The sequence below is a fragment of the Salmo salar genome, chromosome 01 (genome assembly GCF_965601325.2).
Source record: "Salmo salar chromosome 01, fSalSal1, whole genome shotgun sequence".
Lineage (NCBI taxonomy): Eukaryota > Metazoa > Chordata > Actinopteri > Salmoniformes > Salmonidae > Salmo > Salmo salar.
Window position 1 is genome coordinate 171,257,055 of NC_138291.1, and position 19,352 is coordinate 171,276,406.

A 19,352-nucleotide genomic window follows, 5' to 3' on the forward strand; every position below is an offset into this window, starting at 1 on the left:
GAGGGGAGGTACAGGGGATGTGGAGAGGGGGGTGGAGGGGAGGGAATGTGGAGGGGAGGTACAGGGGATGTGGAGAGGGGGGTGGAGGGGAGGGAATGTGGAGGTATGGACACCATCTACATCAGCAATAAATAGACACACCAAGGACTTTTGCCCAACGTAGATATGGATTAAAAAATAATGGAATATCCTTGACTGTAAGGCAAAGACTGTTGTCACTGAATGTTCACTCATTCAATTAATACTGTGCTACTGTCTTGACCAAGTGTGAGAGTGAGATTTAACTTAATGCATTGCTCGGATTCTTAAACCACACTTCAAATGTATTGTCGATCAAAAGTTACCACAGCCCCTAAGAAAGGTGCATACAAACCATAGGGTTCCTTGAAAAGCGATATATAAATCCCATGTATTATTATTATTATTATTCAATGAATACTAGGGGTGAGTGCAGTACTAATGATTGTAGGCTCTGGTAAAATCAAGGTTTCTTATAAACACAATGAATACTTAGGGATGCCTAGATATAGCCAGGTAAATATTGACAGCAAATTATTACTAATCACTTGTGAATGAATTATCGCTAACTTGAGTAATGTATGACTAGCTAATCAACGTCACTAACACCGTGCTTCAGAGAAAAGTCTGTATTTTGGCTTTATTTTGCAAACCTTTTTGACGAAATCATTTAAAATGTCCATATTATAAATGCATATTGCAGTATAGGTGAATCATCGTCTAAAACTGGGGGAAATATTTTGCAAACCATTTCAGGATGGACTAAGAAAGACTTAAATGTCACTGAAGTTCTTGCTAACTCATTAGTCATGTTTTGTGAAGTATCCCACAGATTCAATGGAATCTTTTCTCCATAAGCTGTTGTGACCAGAGAGGAGAAAAGCGTTGTCTAACTGAGAAGGAGTTCCAAAAGATGAAACTTTACTTAATGTTTCTAGTATTAGCCGACACAGTACTTGATATCTCTCTTTAATCAATCATACACTGTACATTCTATTTTGTTCCCTCTACACACAAAGCAAGGACCAAGATGTGTTCCAATTAAATTTTCCACAGACATCATTTGACATGTTTTTGCTCCACAGCCTTACTGTATCTTCCACAACACCGTTAGCCTTTAGCATTAGCATGTAGGCGTTCTCCCAAATGTTAGCCCCTATGACTCCATGAATGTGATTACCCACAAGGTGGTGGGGGTTTATTTGTAGCAGTTGTCGGGACAAATGTCTTATAGTGTCACAGACTAGTGTCGTCTTAGTTCTTGGTCTAGGTCCTGATTTGAGTCATTTCGGATCCAAACGGAAGCGCACTGGCAATCGATTGCAATCGCAACCGACAACGGTATCCATTTTGTCGGTACATACTTTTCACTCTTGCACACATAGTAGCAGCACACTGAGCAAGCAGCCAGTGACTCAGTAGTAGATAATCACTGTCCTCAGACACAGAAAACATGATAACACTTAGAATAAGGCCAAAATCAACAAGGGGAAAAGGGAATACATGGGATGAGTTTAAATAGCAAACATGATTGTTCTATATTCCTCTCCTACAACATAGGAATTTACAATCATGGCTTCTTAAAGTTTGACAAATGAATTAGCAAAAGTTTCACCTGAAAGATTGCTGTAACCGGCATAATGTAAACCAAGGTCCACAACCAACCCCGTTCAGCCAAAATGTTCTGGTGGATTTGCTTCAGTCAATGACAACGGTCCATTAGTTAGTCCAGGCAAACAAAATCATGTATCATTCGAGAGTTTCCTCTAAAAACATGACGCCGCTGAACACATTGAGGGTGGACGGACTGCATGTTAGTGATGTGCCACAGATCGGACTATAACACCGCTAAGCTGGGAAATCCACAAACTACTAGCTACTCTAATGATTAGCATTACCATCGTAGCAACAGACACGGCTCTGACAGTTTCTGAGACATGATGGCCTTTTGGTGCCGGGTCCCAGGATAGAGTCAAGATGTGTTTTAGAGGCCACACGCCTTCCAGTTTGAGCTAAGCTAACGTCTAAGTGAAGGCATTGAACACACACCGCTAACACCAAGGGATACTGTGCAAGAGCGCGCTAGCATGGGCTGTGCATGGTTGGCATATACAGCGTACTGAAAGAAGCAAGGCCGGGTTGAGAGTCCCATTCCAGACTGAAGGACGAGAGAAAGGAGAGAGAGAGAAACAGACATAGAGAGAGAGATAGAGAGAGGGGGAGAGAGAGGGAGAGAGAGAGAAAGAGTGAGGTCTGAACTCCGACATTTAGCAGAGGGGGAGACGGGGGAGGGGACAGCTTGGAACCCAGCCTCTTGATTGGTCGCCTGACACACAGACTTTGTTACTCATTGGTCAGCAGCATAAGCTGGTGCAGGGAAGAGGTGAATAAGACAACGCCCACACGTGGAAAGTAAGGAAAGGGGGGTTAGTCAAAAGTCTCCCACTTCCCCCGAAGGCCCTCTACCTTCTTTTTAGGTGGTGCAGCGGCCGGCTTAGCCATGGCCAGAAGGTCCCCAAAGGGATCCTGAGTCTCGTTGGAGTCCTCTGCAGTGTTGGGAGGCTTTGGCAGTACCCTAGGGGCGAGGCTAGGGGTGGGGGCCGAGGGGGAGTCCAACAGGTTAGAGAGAGCATGGTGGCTGCCTGAGGAGGTGGGGGGAGGACCGCCATGATTGGGGAAGGCAGACCGCATGGATCCCATACCAGGAGGGAGGTTAGACCCCACGGGGGAGGACAGTCTGTAGAGCCCCGGCATTGTAGAAAGAGGGTGAGGAGGGTGACCATGGGGGGAGGCGTGGAAATAGGCGGAGGCGGGAGGCCCGTAGGCACCACTGCCGAAGGGATTCCCCGCTACGGTGGGCGAGTAGTGTCTGTGGGTGGAGTAGCCGAGGGGCGGGGTAAAGGGGTTCAGGGGCATGTGTTGGTGGAAGGGGGGCAGGCTCTGAGGGTAGGGACGTGGTGGGAGAACAGGCCTGGAGGACGGAGGTTCGGCACTGGACCGGGAGTCTGCTCCTTCCCCTGCCAAGGCTGGGGTGGTGGTGGTCTGGGCCGGGTTGTTCAGGGGGTCCAGGAGGCTGAGCAGGTCCACATCCTCCCCATCATTGAAATCCATCTTGGTGGGCTGCAGCATCAGGTCACCCCCCATCCCAAGGGCCTGCCGGAACTCCTGCCCCCCTGCTGTAGTGGTCCCACCATCCCCCACCACCCCCGGCTTGGTCCGGGGCTGGGGCACTGGTGGCGGACCCAAGACCTTACCTGGCTCTGGGGTTTTCCTCCCCTGGGGGCGGGGGATGGTGATGCACTCCCCTTGGCTGGGGGTGGTGAAGAGATCCGGCCGCTCGAGGACCCCGGGACCGAAGCTCTCTCGGCTAGGGGGCCGCAGCTCTTCCAGGTCAGGGGGGGGCACGGACAGGGGTCGGTCCCAATTCGGAGACACCCGGCCGGACATGGCCATATCATCCTGCCCATGCATGCTCCACATCTTGTTGTAGGGGTTGGAGTGCTTGAGGCCTGGAAGGGTGCCACTCAGGTCCATCCGCTACAGAGGGAAGAAACAAGAGAACAAAACAGATGATAACCTGTACATCAAATGCTATATAACGTAACATGAGTATAGATAATGGACCACAGAAATCTAACAATTTTTTTAACTGGCCCGTGGGCTGTTTTTGGCAAGCAAACCGGGAGTTTCAGACCCCTGAAATCCATTTTTGATCCAGGTCTGTAGCCACCACGTCCCATGTGTCCTCTGGTACCTGGTAGATTAATTTCTGCTGCTCCTGGGGGTCTTTGGGTGTGCGGAGGTCCTCCAGGCTCTTGGCCAGGCTGAGTTGCTGTCCCTCAGGCTCGTCCAAGCAGCTGAACATGTTCCCCAGCAGGTTGATATCAGCAAACTTCTCCATCACTGGGCTGGGCGGGGCTGTGTAGCAGGGGCCGCTGATGGGCTCCTCCCCCTCCTCCGCCTCTTTCAGGGAGCGGTAAGGAGGCGGCCTGTCGGACAAATTATTTAATTAGTTACATGCATGTGTGCACAGTTGCACGCACAGTTGCACATAATTAATATTGTCACATGCAGTACAGTAAACTGTTGACAGGGGTGGGCAATTCCAGTTCTTAGGGGCCTGATTAGTTGATTGTTGGAGGCAAAACTGTGACACCAATCATGATCTTCTGTTTAGAATACAATTTAATTAATCAGCTGTGTTTACTAGGGATGGAGAAAAAGTGTGACACCAATCAGAACCCCGAGGACTGGAGTTAACCACCCCTGTGTGCAGTTACACTGTTATAGTCCCGGCACATATATACGATTATTAAAGGAAAGATTCAACCATTTTGAATGTTATATCAATTCTGTGCATATCTGAGCGATGTTCTATCAATTCTCAGGGACATGTCATGTTTTCATGTGTACCTGAGCTTACTGCCGTTCAAGCAGGCAGAAATACATCCTACATCATATGATGCAAACGAATGATGCTGTATTTATGCCAGCTTGAACGGCAATCTGTCTCTACACTTGCTGTCGCTACACTTGCCTGACTGAGGCCTGCTTTTTTTTGCTACATGATAAGCTACTATTGCAGCAGATTATAATGTTCGCTGGCAATGGAGCCAAAAACCATTTGAGAGATGGACCACAAAACTTAACTCAGACAGCAGAAAGAGATCGTGTTCAGCCAATCGGAAAACAATCAAAGAAAAAACATTGGAAGAGTGCACGCCCAATCACGCATCGAGCCGGACGGAGATAAGCCAATCAAAGAAGCACTACACAATGAAGTGAGTGCATTATCATAGGTAGGAGTGCAGCGTACAGGGGTGACCATTCGAAGGGGGCAGAGAAGAGAAAGTTCTCGGGGAAGCTGGCAATGGAGTCGTCTTCGTGCTGCAGCTCGTCGCCTGATGAGTCCTCGGACAGAAAGACTGTGTAGTGACGTGTGGGACGGCCACCACTGGGGGAGGTAGATAGGCAGAGAGAGAAAGAAAGTGAAAGGGAATGACAGAGATAGAAAAGGAAGGAGAGATAAAGAGATATCCCATATCCCACACAGAGCAGCGAGAGTGAGAGAGAGAGCGAGAGGAGGGAGAGAAGAAAAGAGAGACAGACAAAGAGAAAGAAAATTGAATCATTTTTTGTATATCAGATGATTTTGTGTGAAATGTTATCTTTAAAAAATAATTTATGTATGACTGATAGATACAGAACAGAACACTTTCATTTGATTGAATGATTTCTTTGTTTTTCAGTAAGGTGTGAGAAATGGAGAGATGATTGAAAAAGACAGAAAGAGAGAAATCTCAGTCTTGGCCTGTGACATATTTTTCTTCATTGGTAAAATCAGACCAATCCAACAACTTCTTTTCATAGGCCACAAGAGGGCAGCAAACATCTGTCGACTTCACCAAACGTGAGTCTGAGTGTAGTCTGTGGGTCTTCAATCAAGTGGTTTTAACCAATCAGCATTCAGGATTAGACCCACGCATTGTATTAAAAAAAACAAATAAGTATTCCCACAACCTTTGAATAACACACTTAGATTGTTACAGCTTTGTTAATCTAGTGGCCAAGTCCAGCCTAAAAACTCCATGAATATTTGATTGAACCTTTCTCACAGTTACATCACAAACACACACTAGATGAACTGAAAACCCCGAGGTGTAATTTATTGGGAATAGTTGGCTAACGCCGAATGGTTAACTTCATGCTACTCTACACCTCAGGAGACTGTGAAATTGGCTAACTCCCAATGGTTAGCTTCATGCTACACTAGCCCTCAGAAGCTCTCATACATGCTTCTGGGACTGTGGGGCTGAGTACCAACATAAATAGAGGATTATGCTTCTGGGACTGTGGGGCTGAGTACCAACATAAATAGAGGATTTCCAGGGATATCATGGTGTGTATCTGCATACATTATACTGTGGATAATATGTGTGTTTCTGGTAGTGAGTATGTAGATGAAGTGTTTGTGTATGTGTCAATAACATGGTAGTGTGTATAGTTGCAAGTTCTTCATTATTAGTATAGGACAGGGTTCTCCAACTCCAGTCCAAAATAATCAACTAATTGTGTTCTTCATTTTTGGATTACAGCAGGGCTTGAGCAAAAGCCTGCACATCCAGTATCTATCCAGGACTGGAGCTGGAGAACCCTGTCCAAATGAAAACTAAAACAATTTGTTGTAGTTGCAGACCTCGGTAAGTGTGTAGATTATGAGGAACTAGGTGATGAAGATTGGTGATGAGGATGTGTATAGTGTGGATTATGAGGAACTAGGTGATGAGGATGTGTATAGTGTAGATTATAAGGAACTAGCTGATGAAGATGGGTGATGAGGATGTGTATAGTGTAGATTATAAGGAACTAGGTGATGAAGATTGGTGATGAGGATGTGTATAGTGTAGATTATAAGGAATTAGGTGATGAAGATGGGTGATGAGGATGTGTATAGTGTGGATTATGAGGAACTAGGTGATGAGGATGTGTATAGTGTAGATTATAAGGAACTAGGTGATGAAGATGGGTGATGAGGATGTGTATAGTGTAGATTATAAGGAACTAGGTGATGAAGATGGGTGATGAGGATGTGTATAGTGTGGATTATGAGGAACTAGGTGATGAGGATGTGTATAGTGTAGATTATGAGGAACTAGGTGATGAGGATGTGTATAGTGTAGATTATAAAGGAACTAGGTGATGAAGATGGGTGATGAGGATGTGTATAGTGTAGATTATGAGGAACTAGGTGATGAAGATGGGTGATGAGGATGTGTATAGTGTGGATTATGAGGAACTAGGTGATGAGGATGTGTATAGTGTAGATTATAAGGAACTAGGTGATGAAGATGGGTGATGAGGATGTGTATAGTGTACCTTATAAGGAACTAGGTGATGAAGATGATGATGAAGATGGGTGATGAGGATGTGTATAGTGTACCTTATAAGGAACTAGGTGATGAAGATGATGATGAAGATGGGTGATTTGAGGATGTGTATAGTGTACCTTATAAGGAACTAGGCGATGAAGATGATGATGAAGATGGGTGATGAGGATGTGTATAGTGCACCTTATAAGGAACTAGGTGATGAAGATTATGATGAAGATGGGTGATGAGGATGTGTATAGTGTAGATTCTGAGGAACTAGGTGATGAAGATGGGTGATGAGGATGTGTATAGTGTAGATTATAAGGAACTAGGTGATGAAGATGATGATGAAGATGGGTGATGAGGATGTGTATAGTGTAGATTATAAGGAACTAGGTGATGAAGATAGGTGATGAGGATGTGTATAGTGTAGATTATAAGGAACTAGGTGATGAAGATGGGTGATGAGGATGTGTATAGTGTAGATTATAAAGAACTAGGTGATGAAGATGATGATGAAAATGGGTGATGAGGATGTGTATAGTGTAGATTATAAGGAACTAGGTGATGAAGATTGGTGATGAGGATGTGTATAGTGTAGATTATGAGGAACTAGGTGATGAGGATGTGTATAGTGTAGATTATGAGGAACTAGGTGATGAGGATGTGTATAGTGTAGATTATAAGGAACTAGGTGATGAAGATGGGTGATGAGGATGTGTATAGTGTAGATTATAAGGAACTAGGTGATGAAGATGATGATGATGGGTGATTTGAGGATGTGTATAGTGTAGATTATAAGGAACTAGGTGATGAAGATTGGTGATGAGGATGTGTATAGTGTAGATTATGAGGAACTAGGTGATGAGGATGTGTATAGTGTAGATTATAAGGAACTAGCTGATGAAGATAGTGGTGATGATGAAGATGGGTGATTTGAGGATGTATATAGTGTAGCTTATAAGGAACTAGGTGATGAAGGTGATGGTGATGATGAAGATAGGTGATTTGAGGATGTGTATGTTGTAGAATATGAGGAACTAGGTGATGAAGATGATGGCGATGATGAAGATGAGTGATGAGGATGTGTATAGTGTAGATTATAAGGAACTAGGTGATGAAGATGATGATGAAGATGGGTGATGAGGATGTGTATAGTGTACCTTATAAGGAACTAGGTGATGAAGATGATGATGAAGATGGGTGATTTGAGGATGTGTATAGTGTACCTTATAAGGAACTAGGTGATGAAGATGATGATGAAGATGGGTGATGAGGATGTGTATAGTGCACCTTATAAGGAACTAGGTGATGAAGATTATGATGAAGATGGGTGATGAGGATGTGTACAGTGTAGATTCTGAGGAACTAGGTGATGAAGATGGGTGATGAGGATGTGTATAGTGTAGATTATAAGGAACTAGGTGATGAAGATGATGATGAAGATGGGTGATTTGAGGATGTGTAAAGTGTAGCTTATAAGGAACTAGGTGATGAAGTTGATGGCGATGATGAAAATGGGTGATGAGGATGTGTATAGTGTAGCTTATAAGGAACTAGGTGATGAAGATGATGGTGATGATGAAGATGGGTGATTTGAGGATGTGTATAGTGTAGATTATGAGGAACTAGGTGATGATGATGAAGATGGGTGATTTGAGGATGTGTATAGTGTAGTTTATGAGGAACTAGATGATGACGATGATGGTGATGATGAGGATGGGTATAGTGTAGCTTGGTGGTCTTACTGTTCAGGGCTACTCTCCAGGCCCACGTTGCTGCGAGGTCTCTTGGCCACCTGAGGCCTGGGTGGACGGGCCTGTGGAAATGTAAAAAATTTAATCACAAACAAACTATTCCAATCGAGGCAAGTTACACTAACGGACACAGACACAAAAAATATTGTGCACATATGTTAGCCCATATGCATGTTGATATGTCAATACACATGCTTAGATATTAGCCCGTATGTGAATATCAGTTGATAGGTAAAATGTCACAGAATATAGTGACCTTCTCCTGTCTGACACCAAAGACATTCTGCAAAAAAAATGTGGTGAACCCTAAACCTTGGATGGGGGAGGATGTGTCATAACATATCAACCCTACAGCTACCACCTGAGACCAGGTGGGGTCAGATGTCATGGGGTTGAGTGAGGGGTTAGAGGTCAAATGTAATCTGGTATTTCCAGCTGCCCCCAACCCAGAGGGTCAAACTCAGTGGGGGGAGGTAGGTAAGGGAAGAACTACAAGACAAATGAGTGTGTGTGTGTGTGTGTGTGGGGGGGGGGGGGGGGGGGGCATCAGCTGGCCTATAGAGGAGAGCTCTCTTCATTAAGAGTCTGGGAAACAACAGAGACTGGGAAACAATAGATAGAGTCTGGGAAACAATAGAGACTGGGAAACAATAGAGACTGGGAAACAATAGAAACTGGGAAACAATAGAGTCTGGGAAACAATAGAGACTGGGAAACAATAGAGACTGGGAAACAATAGAAACTGGGAAACAATAGAAACTGGGAAACAATAGAAACTGGGAAACAATAGAGTCTGGGAAACAATAGAAACTGGGAAACAATAGAAACTGGGAAACAATAGAAACTGGGAAACAATAGAGTCTGGGAAACAATAGAAACTGGGAAACAAAAGAAACTGGGAAACAATAGAAACTGGGAAACAATAGAGTCTGGGAAACAATAGAGACTGGGAAACAATAGAAACTGGGAAACAATAGAAACTGGGAAACAATAGAGACTGGGAAACAATAGAGACTGGGAAACAATAGAGACTGGGAAACAATAGAGACTGGGAAACAATAGAGTCTGGGAAACAATAGAAACTGGGAAACAATAGAAACTGGGAAACAATAGAGTCTGGGAAACAATAGAGACTGGGAAACAATAGAGACTGGGAAACAATAGAGACTGGGAAACAATAGAGACTGGGAAACAATAGAGTCTGGGAAACAATAGAGACTGGGAAACAATAGAGACTGGGAAACAATAGAGTCTGGGAAACAATAGAGACTGGGAAACAATAGAGACTGGGAAACAATAGAGACTGGGAAACAATAGAGTCTGGGAAACAATAGAGACTGAGAAACAATAGAAACTGGGAAACAATAGAAACTGGGAAACAATAGAGTCTTGGAAACAATAGAAACTGGGAGACAATAGAGTCTTGGAAACAATAGAAACTGGGAAACAATAGAAACTGGGAGACAATAGAGTCTGGGAAACAATAGAGTCTGGGAAACAATAGAAACTGGGAAACAATAGAGTCTTGGAAACAATAGAGACTGGGAAACAATAGTGAGGTAGAGAGTGAGAGGAGAAAGAAGAGAGGAAAGGGAGGGATGGGTGTAAAAGGTGAAAGCCTTAATTAATCCTGAGCAGGGAGGGAGGTCATATGGGGGGGGTGCGCTTGCGCGAGCGATATGTGGATGCTCTAAAACGTACCTTTAAATGTGTCTTTCTATTCAAAACCCATTAGAAAAAGACTTGGTGTAAAGCCCACATCACTCCTTTATAGGAATATGTAATGATAGTAAACATGCTAATTCATCTCAGACAGAAATATAGATATTATGAAAAGAGGCTGAAAATATGTATTTTTGGTTTAAAAGACGTTGCAACGACGATAGAGAGATATTAAAGACTCATGCAGTGATATAGGTGGTACATTCTGTAGTAGATGAACCAGACATTGCCCGATAGAACAGTGTTCATCAACCCTGGGATATCTAGAGGGGGTGCAGGCTTTTCTTCCCGCCTGGCACTAATAAACCTATTCTTCAAATAGTCATTAAGCCCTTATATTAAATCTGTTATCGCTGGGATGGAACCAAAGCCTGTAGGTCCTCGGGACCAGGCCTAGGATTGAAGGGAAATGTGTGTGAAGAGAAGCATTACAGAAGCTCCAGAGAAATAGCTCAGGCCAGTGTAACATACGACAGAGCAGCCATGAGTTTAAGTAACTGTTAAAGAGCTGTTCACCAGCGGTCACACACACACACACACACACACACACACACACACACACACACACACACACGCACGCACGCACGCTCGCACACACACAGGAGGTAACTCAGGTATACACACTGAAACAGAGCAGAAAGATCAGGTGAATGAATGGGAGTGGATCAGTCTCTCCAGTCAACGTTAGGAAAGGAAAGGGGGATACCTAGTCAGCTTTCCAACTGAATGCATTCAAGTGAAATGTGTCTTCCACATTTAACACAACCCCTCTTAATCAACATCCACGTCATCGGCACCTGGGTAGCAGTTATGGTTGTGGGTTAACTGCCTTGCTCAAGGGCAGAAGGGCAGATTTTTCCACCTTGCCGGCTCGGGGATTTGAACCAGCAACTCTAACCGCTAGGCTACCTGCCCGTGATGCATACTCTGACAGTATACCAGTCGATAAACACGCACGCACACACAAACTCCAAACCACAAACTCAGGTGCCAAGGCCAGAGACGAGAGGTAGAGGGGTAGAGTGGGCAGGTACTCACGGGCCGCGAGTTGCCGCATTGGAGCCTGGGAGGAGGGGGCCGAGTGGGCCGAGTGGGAGGCTCTCGGAGGGGCTGCACCAGAGACACCCAGGGGTCACACACATAAATAACAATGGAGGGACATGATAATGTACACACACAAACATTCTGTATATGCATGCACTTACACACACACACACACCACACTACATTACATGTACATATTTGTTTAATCTTCAGATGGAGTGACCCACAGTCTCACATATTCCTTATTTAGTCTGCATCCCTGCCTACCAATACACAACCCCCATCACACAACCCCCACCACACAACCACATCAGACAACCCCCACCACACAACCACATCAGACAGCCCCACCACACAACCCCCACCCCTCCCCCCCCCCACATCGCCCCCCACCACACAACCACATCAGCCCCCCCCCACAACCCCGCACCCCCCCACACAACCACATCAGACAACCCCCACCACACAACCACATCAGACAACCCCCACCACACAACCACATCAGACAACCCCCACCACACAACCCCCACCAGACAACCACATCAGACAACCCCCACCACACAACCCCCACCAGACAACCACATCAGACAACCCCCACCAGACAACCACATCAGATAACCCCCACCACACAACCCCCACCACACAACCCCCACCTCACAACCACATCAGACAACCCCCACCTCACAACCACATCAGACAACCCCCACCACACAACCACATTAGACAACCCCCACCAGACAACCACATTAGACAACCCCCACCAGACAACCACATTAGACAACCCCCACCAGACAACCACATTAGACAACCCCCACCACACAACCACATCAGACAAACCCCACCGGACAACCCCCACCAGACAATCCCCACCACACAACCACATTAGACAACCCCCACCACACAACCCCCACCAGACAATCCCCACCACACAACCACATTAGACAACCCCCACCACACAACCCCCACCAGACAATCCCCACCACACAACCACATTAGACAACCCCCACCACACAACCCCCACCAGACAATCCCCACCACACAACCACATTAGACAACCCCCACCACACAACCCCCACCAGACAATCCCCACCACACAACCACATTAGACAACCCCCACCACACAACCCCCACCAGACAATCCCCACCACACAACTACATTAGACAACCAACACAAAAACAGATGTTGCTAGGCCCTCCTTGAACAAAGTCTCAGCTAACTGACACTATCCTCGTTGCGGATGACAATGCTTTTTACGAATGTTGTCCTGACAGGTGTGTGTGTATATTAGAAAGAGAGAGGACGTGTGTGTCCTAATTATTCAGTGCTCTAATGAGAGGAAGAGAGATGGATGGATGGTGCTGGGAGCAACACCTCAAAGATGTTCTCTCTCTCTCGGTATCTCCCTCCCATCTCTCTTCTCACCCCCCTCTTTTCTCTCTTCATAGCAGCGGAGGAGGCAGAGGCATGAGGGCTACTGGGGGGGTTACCATAGCGACATAATGAACGGTGTTACCGTCGTCACGGTGATGTGTCTTGGAGTCCCCTGTGGTCATGGTGACAACGTGGGTGACTGTGGTTGAGATGCTTTTCAGACCAGAGGGTCTTTTAACCTTCTCCTTGTTTACAGCTTTAATAAAACTTTATGTCTTGGAGTATGTCGACTAAGTATTGATTAGATTTGTATTTATTTTATGTTGACTGTAAAGTATTACGCTTGATTTCACTCCAGCTTAGTTAGGGTTGCTAGACACTAACTAGTGGAATGGTTTAACTGAGATCCAATGCTATTATTGTTTAGAAACGAGATCCAATAGTATTATTATGTTTAGAAATTAGATCCAATGGTATTATTACGTTTAGAAATGTCCATTTGATTTTATACTAGATAAACTGAACACACACATGCAAAGCAAAGAAAAGGAGGAACAAATGAAGAAGAGGAACAAAGGATGGATCAAAGTGAGTGGAGACTCAGAGGCATGGATGACAGGATGGATCAGAGGGAGTGGAGACTCAGAGACATGGATGACAGGATGGATCAGAGGGAGTGGAGACTCAGAGACATGGATGACAGGATGGATCAGAGGGAGTGGAGACTCAGAGACATGGATGACAGGATGGATCAGAGGGAGTGGAGACTCAGAGACATGGATGACAGGATGGATCAGAGCGAGTGGAGACTCAGAGACATGGATGACAGGATGGATCAGAGCGAGTGGAGACTCAGAGACATGGATGACAGGATGGATCAGAGGGAGTGGAGACTCAGAGACATGGATGACAGGATGGATCAGAGGGAGTGGAGACTCAGAGACATGGATGACAGGATGGATCAGAGCGAGTGGAGACTCAGAGACATGGATGACAGGATGGATCAGAGCGAGTGGAGACTCAGAGACATGGATGACAGGATGGATCAGAGCGAGTGGAGACTCAGAGACATGGATGACAGGATGGATCAGAGGGAGTGGAGACTCAGAGACATGGATGACAGGATGGATCAGAGGGAGTGGAGACTCAGAGACATGGATGACAGGATGGATCAGAGGGAGTGGAGACTCAGAGACATGGATGACAGGATGGATCAGAGCGAGTGGAGACTCAGAGACATGGATGACAGGATGGATCAGAGGGAGTGGAGACTCAGAGACATGGATGACAGGATGGATCAAAGCGAGTGGAGACTCAGAGACATGGATGACAGGATGGATCAAAGCGAGTGGAGACTCAGAGACATGCATGATAGAGCGTGTGAAACATGAGAAATGACAAGGAATGAATGCAACAAAAGAGATGGAACAATAGAGAACCATTAACAACGATTGTGATAAAATGATAGAACTGACAGCACAGTAGAATATGGAGGACAGTCGCACTGTGTTAATCAGATAGATATTTCTATATTTCTATAGTTATAATGATGACTGTAAATAGTACAGACTGGGGGAGACTTTTCTTTAAACAACTGTTATAGACAACTGTGACTATAGGACAGTAGAGTGTTCTTTTAGGAGCATATATGTCATTCCTAAATATAGCAGCAATAAAACAGTCAGTCCAACAGATTGACAGTCAGTGAGGAGAGATCAGACAGTTGAAGATATGAGAGGTTTTATATGTTGCTTATGGTTTTTCAGACTTACAGTATAGGAGGCATTAACACACACACACACACACACACACACACACACACACACACACACACACACACACACACACACACACAGACCTCTCAAACTCACCCCCCTTTCTATCCCTCCTCTTCCTCTCACCCACCTGTCCAAAGTGCACAGTGATAGGCCGCCGTTCGTCCCAGGTGCGGGCGCTGCCGTCCTTTCCGTCTGTGGAGGTGGGCGACCCGGCAGTGGTGCCCTCCTCCCCGGTGCCCGTTCCTGTGCCACCAGTGCCCACTGTCGAGGAGTAGCCGTTCTCTGCCAGCTCCTGGAGAGGGGCACAAGAATACGGAGGAGGTTGGCGTGGCTGGAGGGGGTAGTGGTGGTGATGGTCTCCATGCAGGGAGAGGGGGAGTGGGAGGTCGAGGGAGGAGGCCCTACAGGGCTATAGTGGAGGGGGGGGGCATAGATGAGGGGTATGAGGGTAGGGGACGGCCAAAGCAGGATAAAAGGAGGGCCAAATAGGGGTTAGAGAGGCAGATAGATGTTAGAGGATTTAAGGAACAGAATAGGGCCATATTTGGAGAAAGGGTGTGAGAGAGGGAGGGAGAGGACCAAGATGAAGGAGCAGAATTGCACCAGAAGTAAAGATGGTCAAGTTGGAGGGTCAAGTTGAAAGGTGAGAGGTCAACAGAAGGTCAAGTTGAGAGGGTCAAGTTAAGGGGATCAGGTTGGAGAGATGAACAAACAGCGGAAGGATAAGTGACAGTCAGGTGTGGGAGAGGAAAAACCATCAGAGTGAATTCTGTCGTCCATTGAGTGGCAGCGCATTTGTGTGTGCGCGTGTGTGTGTGTGCCAGTTGTGTTCTGTGAAGTTGTTCTTCAGGCGGTGATTTGGACCAAAGACAAATGTAAATTTACACGTTGATAAAGGTTAACAAAACCCAAACGCTGAACACAGAGAACTAGGTACCTTTTGCTTTAGTCGGCTCTTGACTTCCTTTATCCCCATCCTGGCATGATCTTTAGCCTTTGGAGGGAAAACACACAAGGGGTTATTTAGCAGATTTTGTTTCTGTTGATGTCTGTAAGTCAGGAGTCATCTTGCGTTCTACCTTTAAAGGGGCAATCAGCAGTAGCTACATCCATTTTTGGACTCTGTCAGAGTGACCATCAAGTTCTTGGTCACCTCCCTGAACAAGGCCCTTCTCCCCCGATTGCTCAGTTTGGCTGGGATGCCAGAACTAGGAAGAATCTGGGTGGTTCCAAACTTCTTCCATTAAAGAATGATTGAGGCCACTGTGTTCTTGGGGACCTTCAATGCTGCAGAAATGTTTTGGTACCCTTCCCCAGATCTGTGCCTCGACACAATCCTGCCTCGGAGCTCTACGGACAGTTCCGTCGACCTCATGGCTTGGTTTTTGCTATGACATGTACTGTCAACTGTGGGACCTTATATAGACAGGTGTACCTTTCCAAATCATGTCCAATCAGTTGAATTTACCAAGGATGATTAATAGAAACAGGAAGCACCTGAGCTCAATTTCGAGTCTCAAAGCAAAGGGTCTGAATACTTACATAAATAAGGTATCTGTTTTTTATGTTTGATACATTTGCAAAAAATTCTAAAAACCTGCTTTGCTTTGTCATTATAGGCTATTGTGTGTTGATTGATGAGGACAAAAATAATTTAATCAATTTTAGAATACGGCTGTAACGTAAGAAAACGTGGAAAAAGGGAAGGTGTCTGAATACGCTGTCCGTACACCCCTCCTACAGACAGTGAGTCATGTGGCCTTGGCTTGCTTTATAAAGCAGGCAGACAGGCAGAGGCGTTCAGTTACTGTTCGTTTGAACGTTAGAATGGGCAAAATGAGTGACCTAAGCGACTTTGAGTGTGGTATGATTGTCGCTGCCAGGCGCGCCGGACCCAGTATCTCAGAAATGGCCGCCCTGCTAGGCTTTTCACGCACGACAGTGTCTATGGTTTACCTACAATGGTGTGAAAAACAAAAACATCCAGTCAGCAGCAGTCCTCTGGGCAAAAACAGCTCGTTGATGAGAGATATTGAAGGAAAATGGCAAGAATTGTGCAAGCTACCAGGCGGGCCACAAACAAATAAATAACGACGCAGTACAACAGTGGTGTGCAGAACGGCATCTCAGAACACACAACTCGTTGGTCCTTGTCACGGATGGGCTTTTGTGGCAGACGACCACACCGGGTTCCACTCCTATCAGCTAAAAACAAGAAGCAGCTCTAGTGGGCACACAATCACCAACAGTAGACATTTGAGGAGTGGAAAAACATTGCCTGGTCCGACAAATACAGTTGCGTCACGCTGATGTCAAAGTCAGGATTTGGCATAAGCAGCATTACTCCATGGACCCCTCCTGCCTGGTGTCAATGGTACAGGCGGGTGGAGGTGGTGTACTGGTGTGGGGAATGTTTTCCTGGCACAAGTTAGGTCCCTTGATACCAATTGAGCAACGAACGTTTCCGACACCTTGGAGAATGCATGCCCCGAAGAATTCAGGCTGTTCTGGAGGCAAAGGGGGGTACGACCCAGTACTAGATGGGTGTACCTAATAAACTAGCCGGTGAGTGTATATAACCATTGATTCTTGAAGAAAATAACTTACAGATGCCTCATGAGCTTAGTTCAACGCTTGTACTCCATCAGATCACAAAATATAAGGTTGTTTTACGCCATTGTTTGTAAACAATGTAATTGTAAACAAACACTATATAACTTCAAAACATGGTTAAAGCTATAATTTGAATGTCATGGATTGTCAGTCCTTGCATCCAGAGCTGTCTATGAATTTGAGAGTGGTTACATTTCTCCAGCCACATCCCTAAGCTGTTTACCAATACCAATTTGTTATTGTTTGAACTGCAGATTGCCCCTTTAAAGTGGCAGCAATATGGCGACAGTTAACCTGTTGGGGATAGGGGGCAGTATTTGCACGGCTGGATAAAAAACGTACCCGATTTAATCTGCTTACTACTCCTGCCCAGTAACTAGAATATGCATATAATTATTGGCTTTGGATAGAAAACACCCTAAAGTTTCTAAAACTGTTTGAATGGTGTCTGTGAGTATAACAGAACTCCTATGGCAGGCCAAAACCTGAGAAGATTTCAAGCAGGAAGTGGCCTGTCTGAGAAGTAGTGTTTCATCTTGGCTCTTTTTATTGAAGACTCAGGATCTGTGCAATAACGTGACACTTCCTACGTCTTCCATAGGGTCTCAGAGCCCGGGAAAACGTTGAACGATATCGAGGCAGGCTCTGGCTGAAACACTTTATCGCTTTTGGCAAGTGGCCACTCAGAGTACTATGGGCTTAGGCGCGTGCCCGCTTCGACCGAATGGTTTCTTTTCCTTTGTCTGTTTATCTAAACGCAGATTCCCGGTCGGAATATTATCGCTTTTTTATGAGAAAAATTGCATAAAAATTGATTTTAAACAGCGGTTGACATGCTTCGAAGTACGGTAATGGAATATTTAGAATTATTTTGTCACGAATTGCGCCATGCTCGTCACCCTTATTTAGCCTTTAGGATAGTGTCTAGAACGCACGAACAAAACGCCGCTGTTTGGATACAACGATGGATTATTTTGGACCAAACCAACATTTGTTATTGAAGTAGAAGTCCTGGGAGTGCATTCTGACGAAGACAACAAAGGTAAGAACATTTTTCTTATAGTAAATCTGACTTTGATGAGTGCTAAACCTGCTGGGTGTCTAAATAGCTAGCCCTGTGATGCCGGGCTATCTACTGAGAATATTGCAAAATGTGCTTTCACCGAAAAGCTATTTTAAAATCGGACATATCGACTGCATAGAGGAGTTCTGTATCTATAATTCTTAAAATAATTGTTATGCTTTTTGTGAACGTTTATCGTGAGTAATTTAGTAAATTCACCGGCAGTGTTCGGTGGGAATGCTAGTCACATGCTAGTCACATGCTAATGTAAAAAGCAGTTTTTTGATATAAATATGAACTTGATTGAACAAAACATGCATGTATTGTATAACATAATGTCCTAGGGTTGTCATCTGATGAAGATCATCAAAGGTTAGTGCTATATTTAGCTGTGGTTTGGGTTTATGTGACATTATATGCTAGCTTGAACAATGGGTGTCTGATTATTTCTGGCTCGGTACTCTGCTGACATAATCTAATGTTTTGCTTTCGTTGTAAAGACTTTTTGAAATCGGACAGTGTGGTTAGATTAACGAGAGTCTTATCTTTAACATGGTGTAAAATAGTCATATTTTTGAAAAATTTAAGTAATAGCATATCTAAGGATTTGAATAACGCGCCACAGGATTCAACTGGCTATTGAGTAGGTGGGACGCAGCGTCCCACCTAGCCCATAGAGGTTAACAGTGAAACATTTTGGGAGTGTCATGGTGTAATTGTCATGATAGAGGGACACTTACAAACTTATAGACTGTTTTCATGGCCGGATTAGCCTTGGTCCTCACTGTGTTGAAGATAGCACCGCCCCCTTTCTGTTGGAGACAAAGCCATTGTTAGCGGCACAGCTAACAATTACATGGCAACAGTCATAGAAATGTTGCCATTGTTTTCTGTCATAAAAAAATGTCCCTAAACTTTCTCTCTCAGCATGTGAGAAATCAACAGTTTATTTACTCATGTGACTGTGTTAAATATGGGCACTTTTATGGGTTGAAATGTAGGACCTACCTTTACTGTGAATAGCCACTGGTGGTAGTTTTTGTCGCTGCCTTTGGAGTTAACAGAGAGGAGAGGTCACAGGGGTGAAAGGTCAATGTCTTAACACAGTGGACATTC

The 19,352-nt window shown here is 45.1% G+C and overlaps 1 protein-coding gene across 5 annotated transcripts in view; it reads right to left on the reverse strand.

The window, feature by feature from the left end:
* Nucleotides 1-971: 971 nt before the first annotated feature.
* LOC106570883 (DENN domain-containing protein 1A) overlaps nt 972-19,352 on the reverse strand; it is a 145,624-nt gene continuing 127,243 nt past the window's right edge. For 2 of the 5 annotated variants that reach the window (XM_014143465.3, XM_014143453.3), the window contains 9 exons: nt 19,245-19,285; nt 18,977-19,048; nt 15,498-15,554; nt 14,688-14,852; nt 11,405-11,476; nt 8,636-8,706; nt 4,835-4,972; nt 3,773-4,007; nt 972-3,555 (listed from right to left, as the gene is read on the reverse strand). In XM_014143465.3, coding sequence (XP_013998940.2) covers nt 2,446-3,555; nt 3,773-4,007; nt 4,835-4,972; nt 8,636-8,706; nt 11,405-11,476; nt 14,688-14,852; nt 15,498-15,554; nt 18,977-19,048; nt 19,245-19,285 — 1,961 coding nt within the window. In that variant the 3' untranslated portion in view covers nt 972-2,445. The remainder of the gene's footprint in view (nt 3,556-3,772; nt 4,008-4,834; nt 4,973-8,635; nt 8,707-11,404; nt 11,477-14,687; nt 14,853-15,497; nt 15,555-18,976; nt 19,049-19,244; nt 19,286-19,352) is intronic. The other 3 variants (XM_014143472.3, XM_014143460.3, XM_014143479.3) reach the window with 3 other exon arrangements.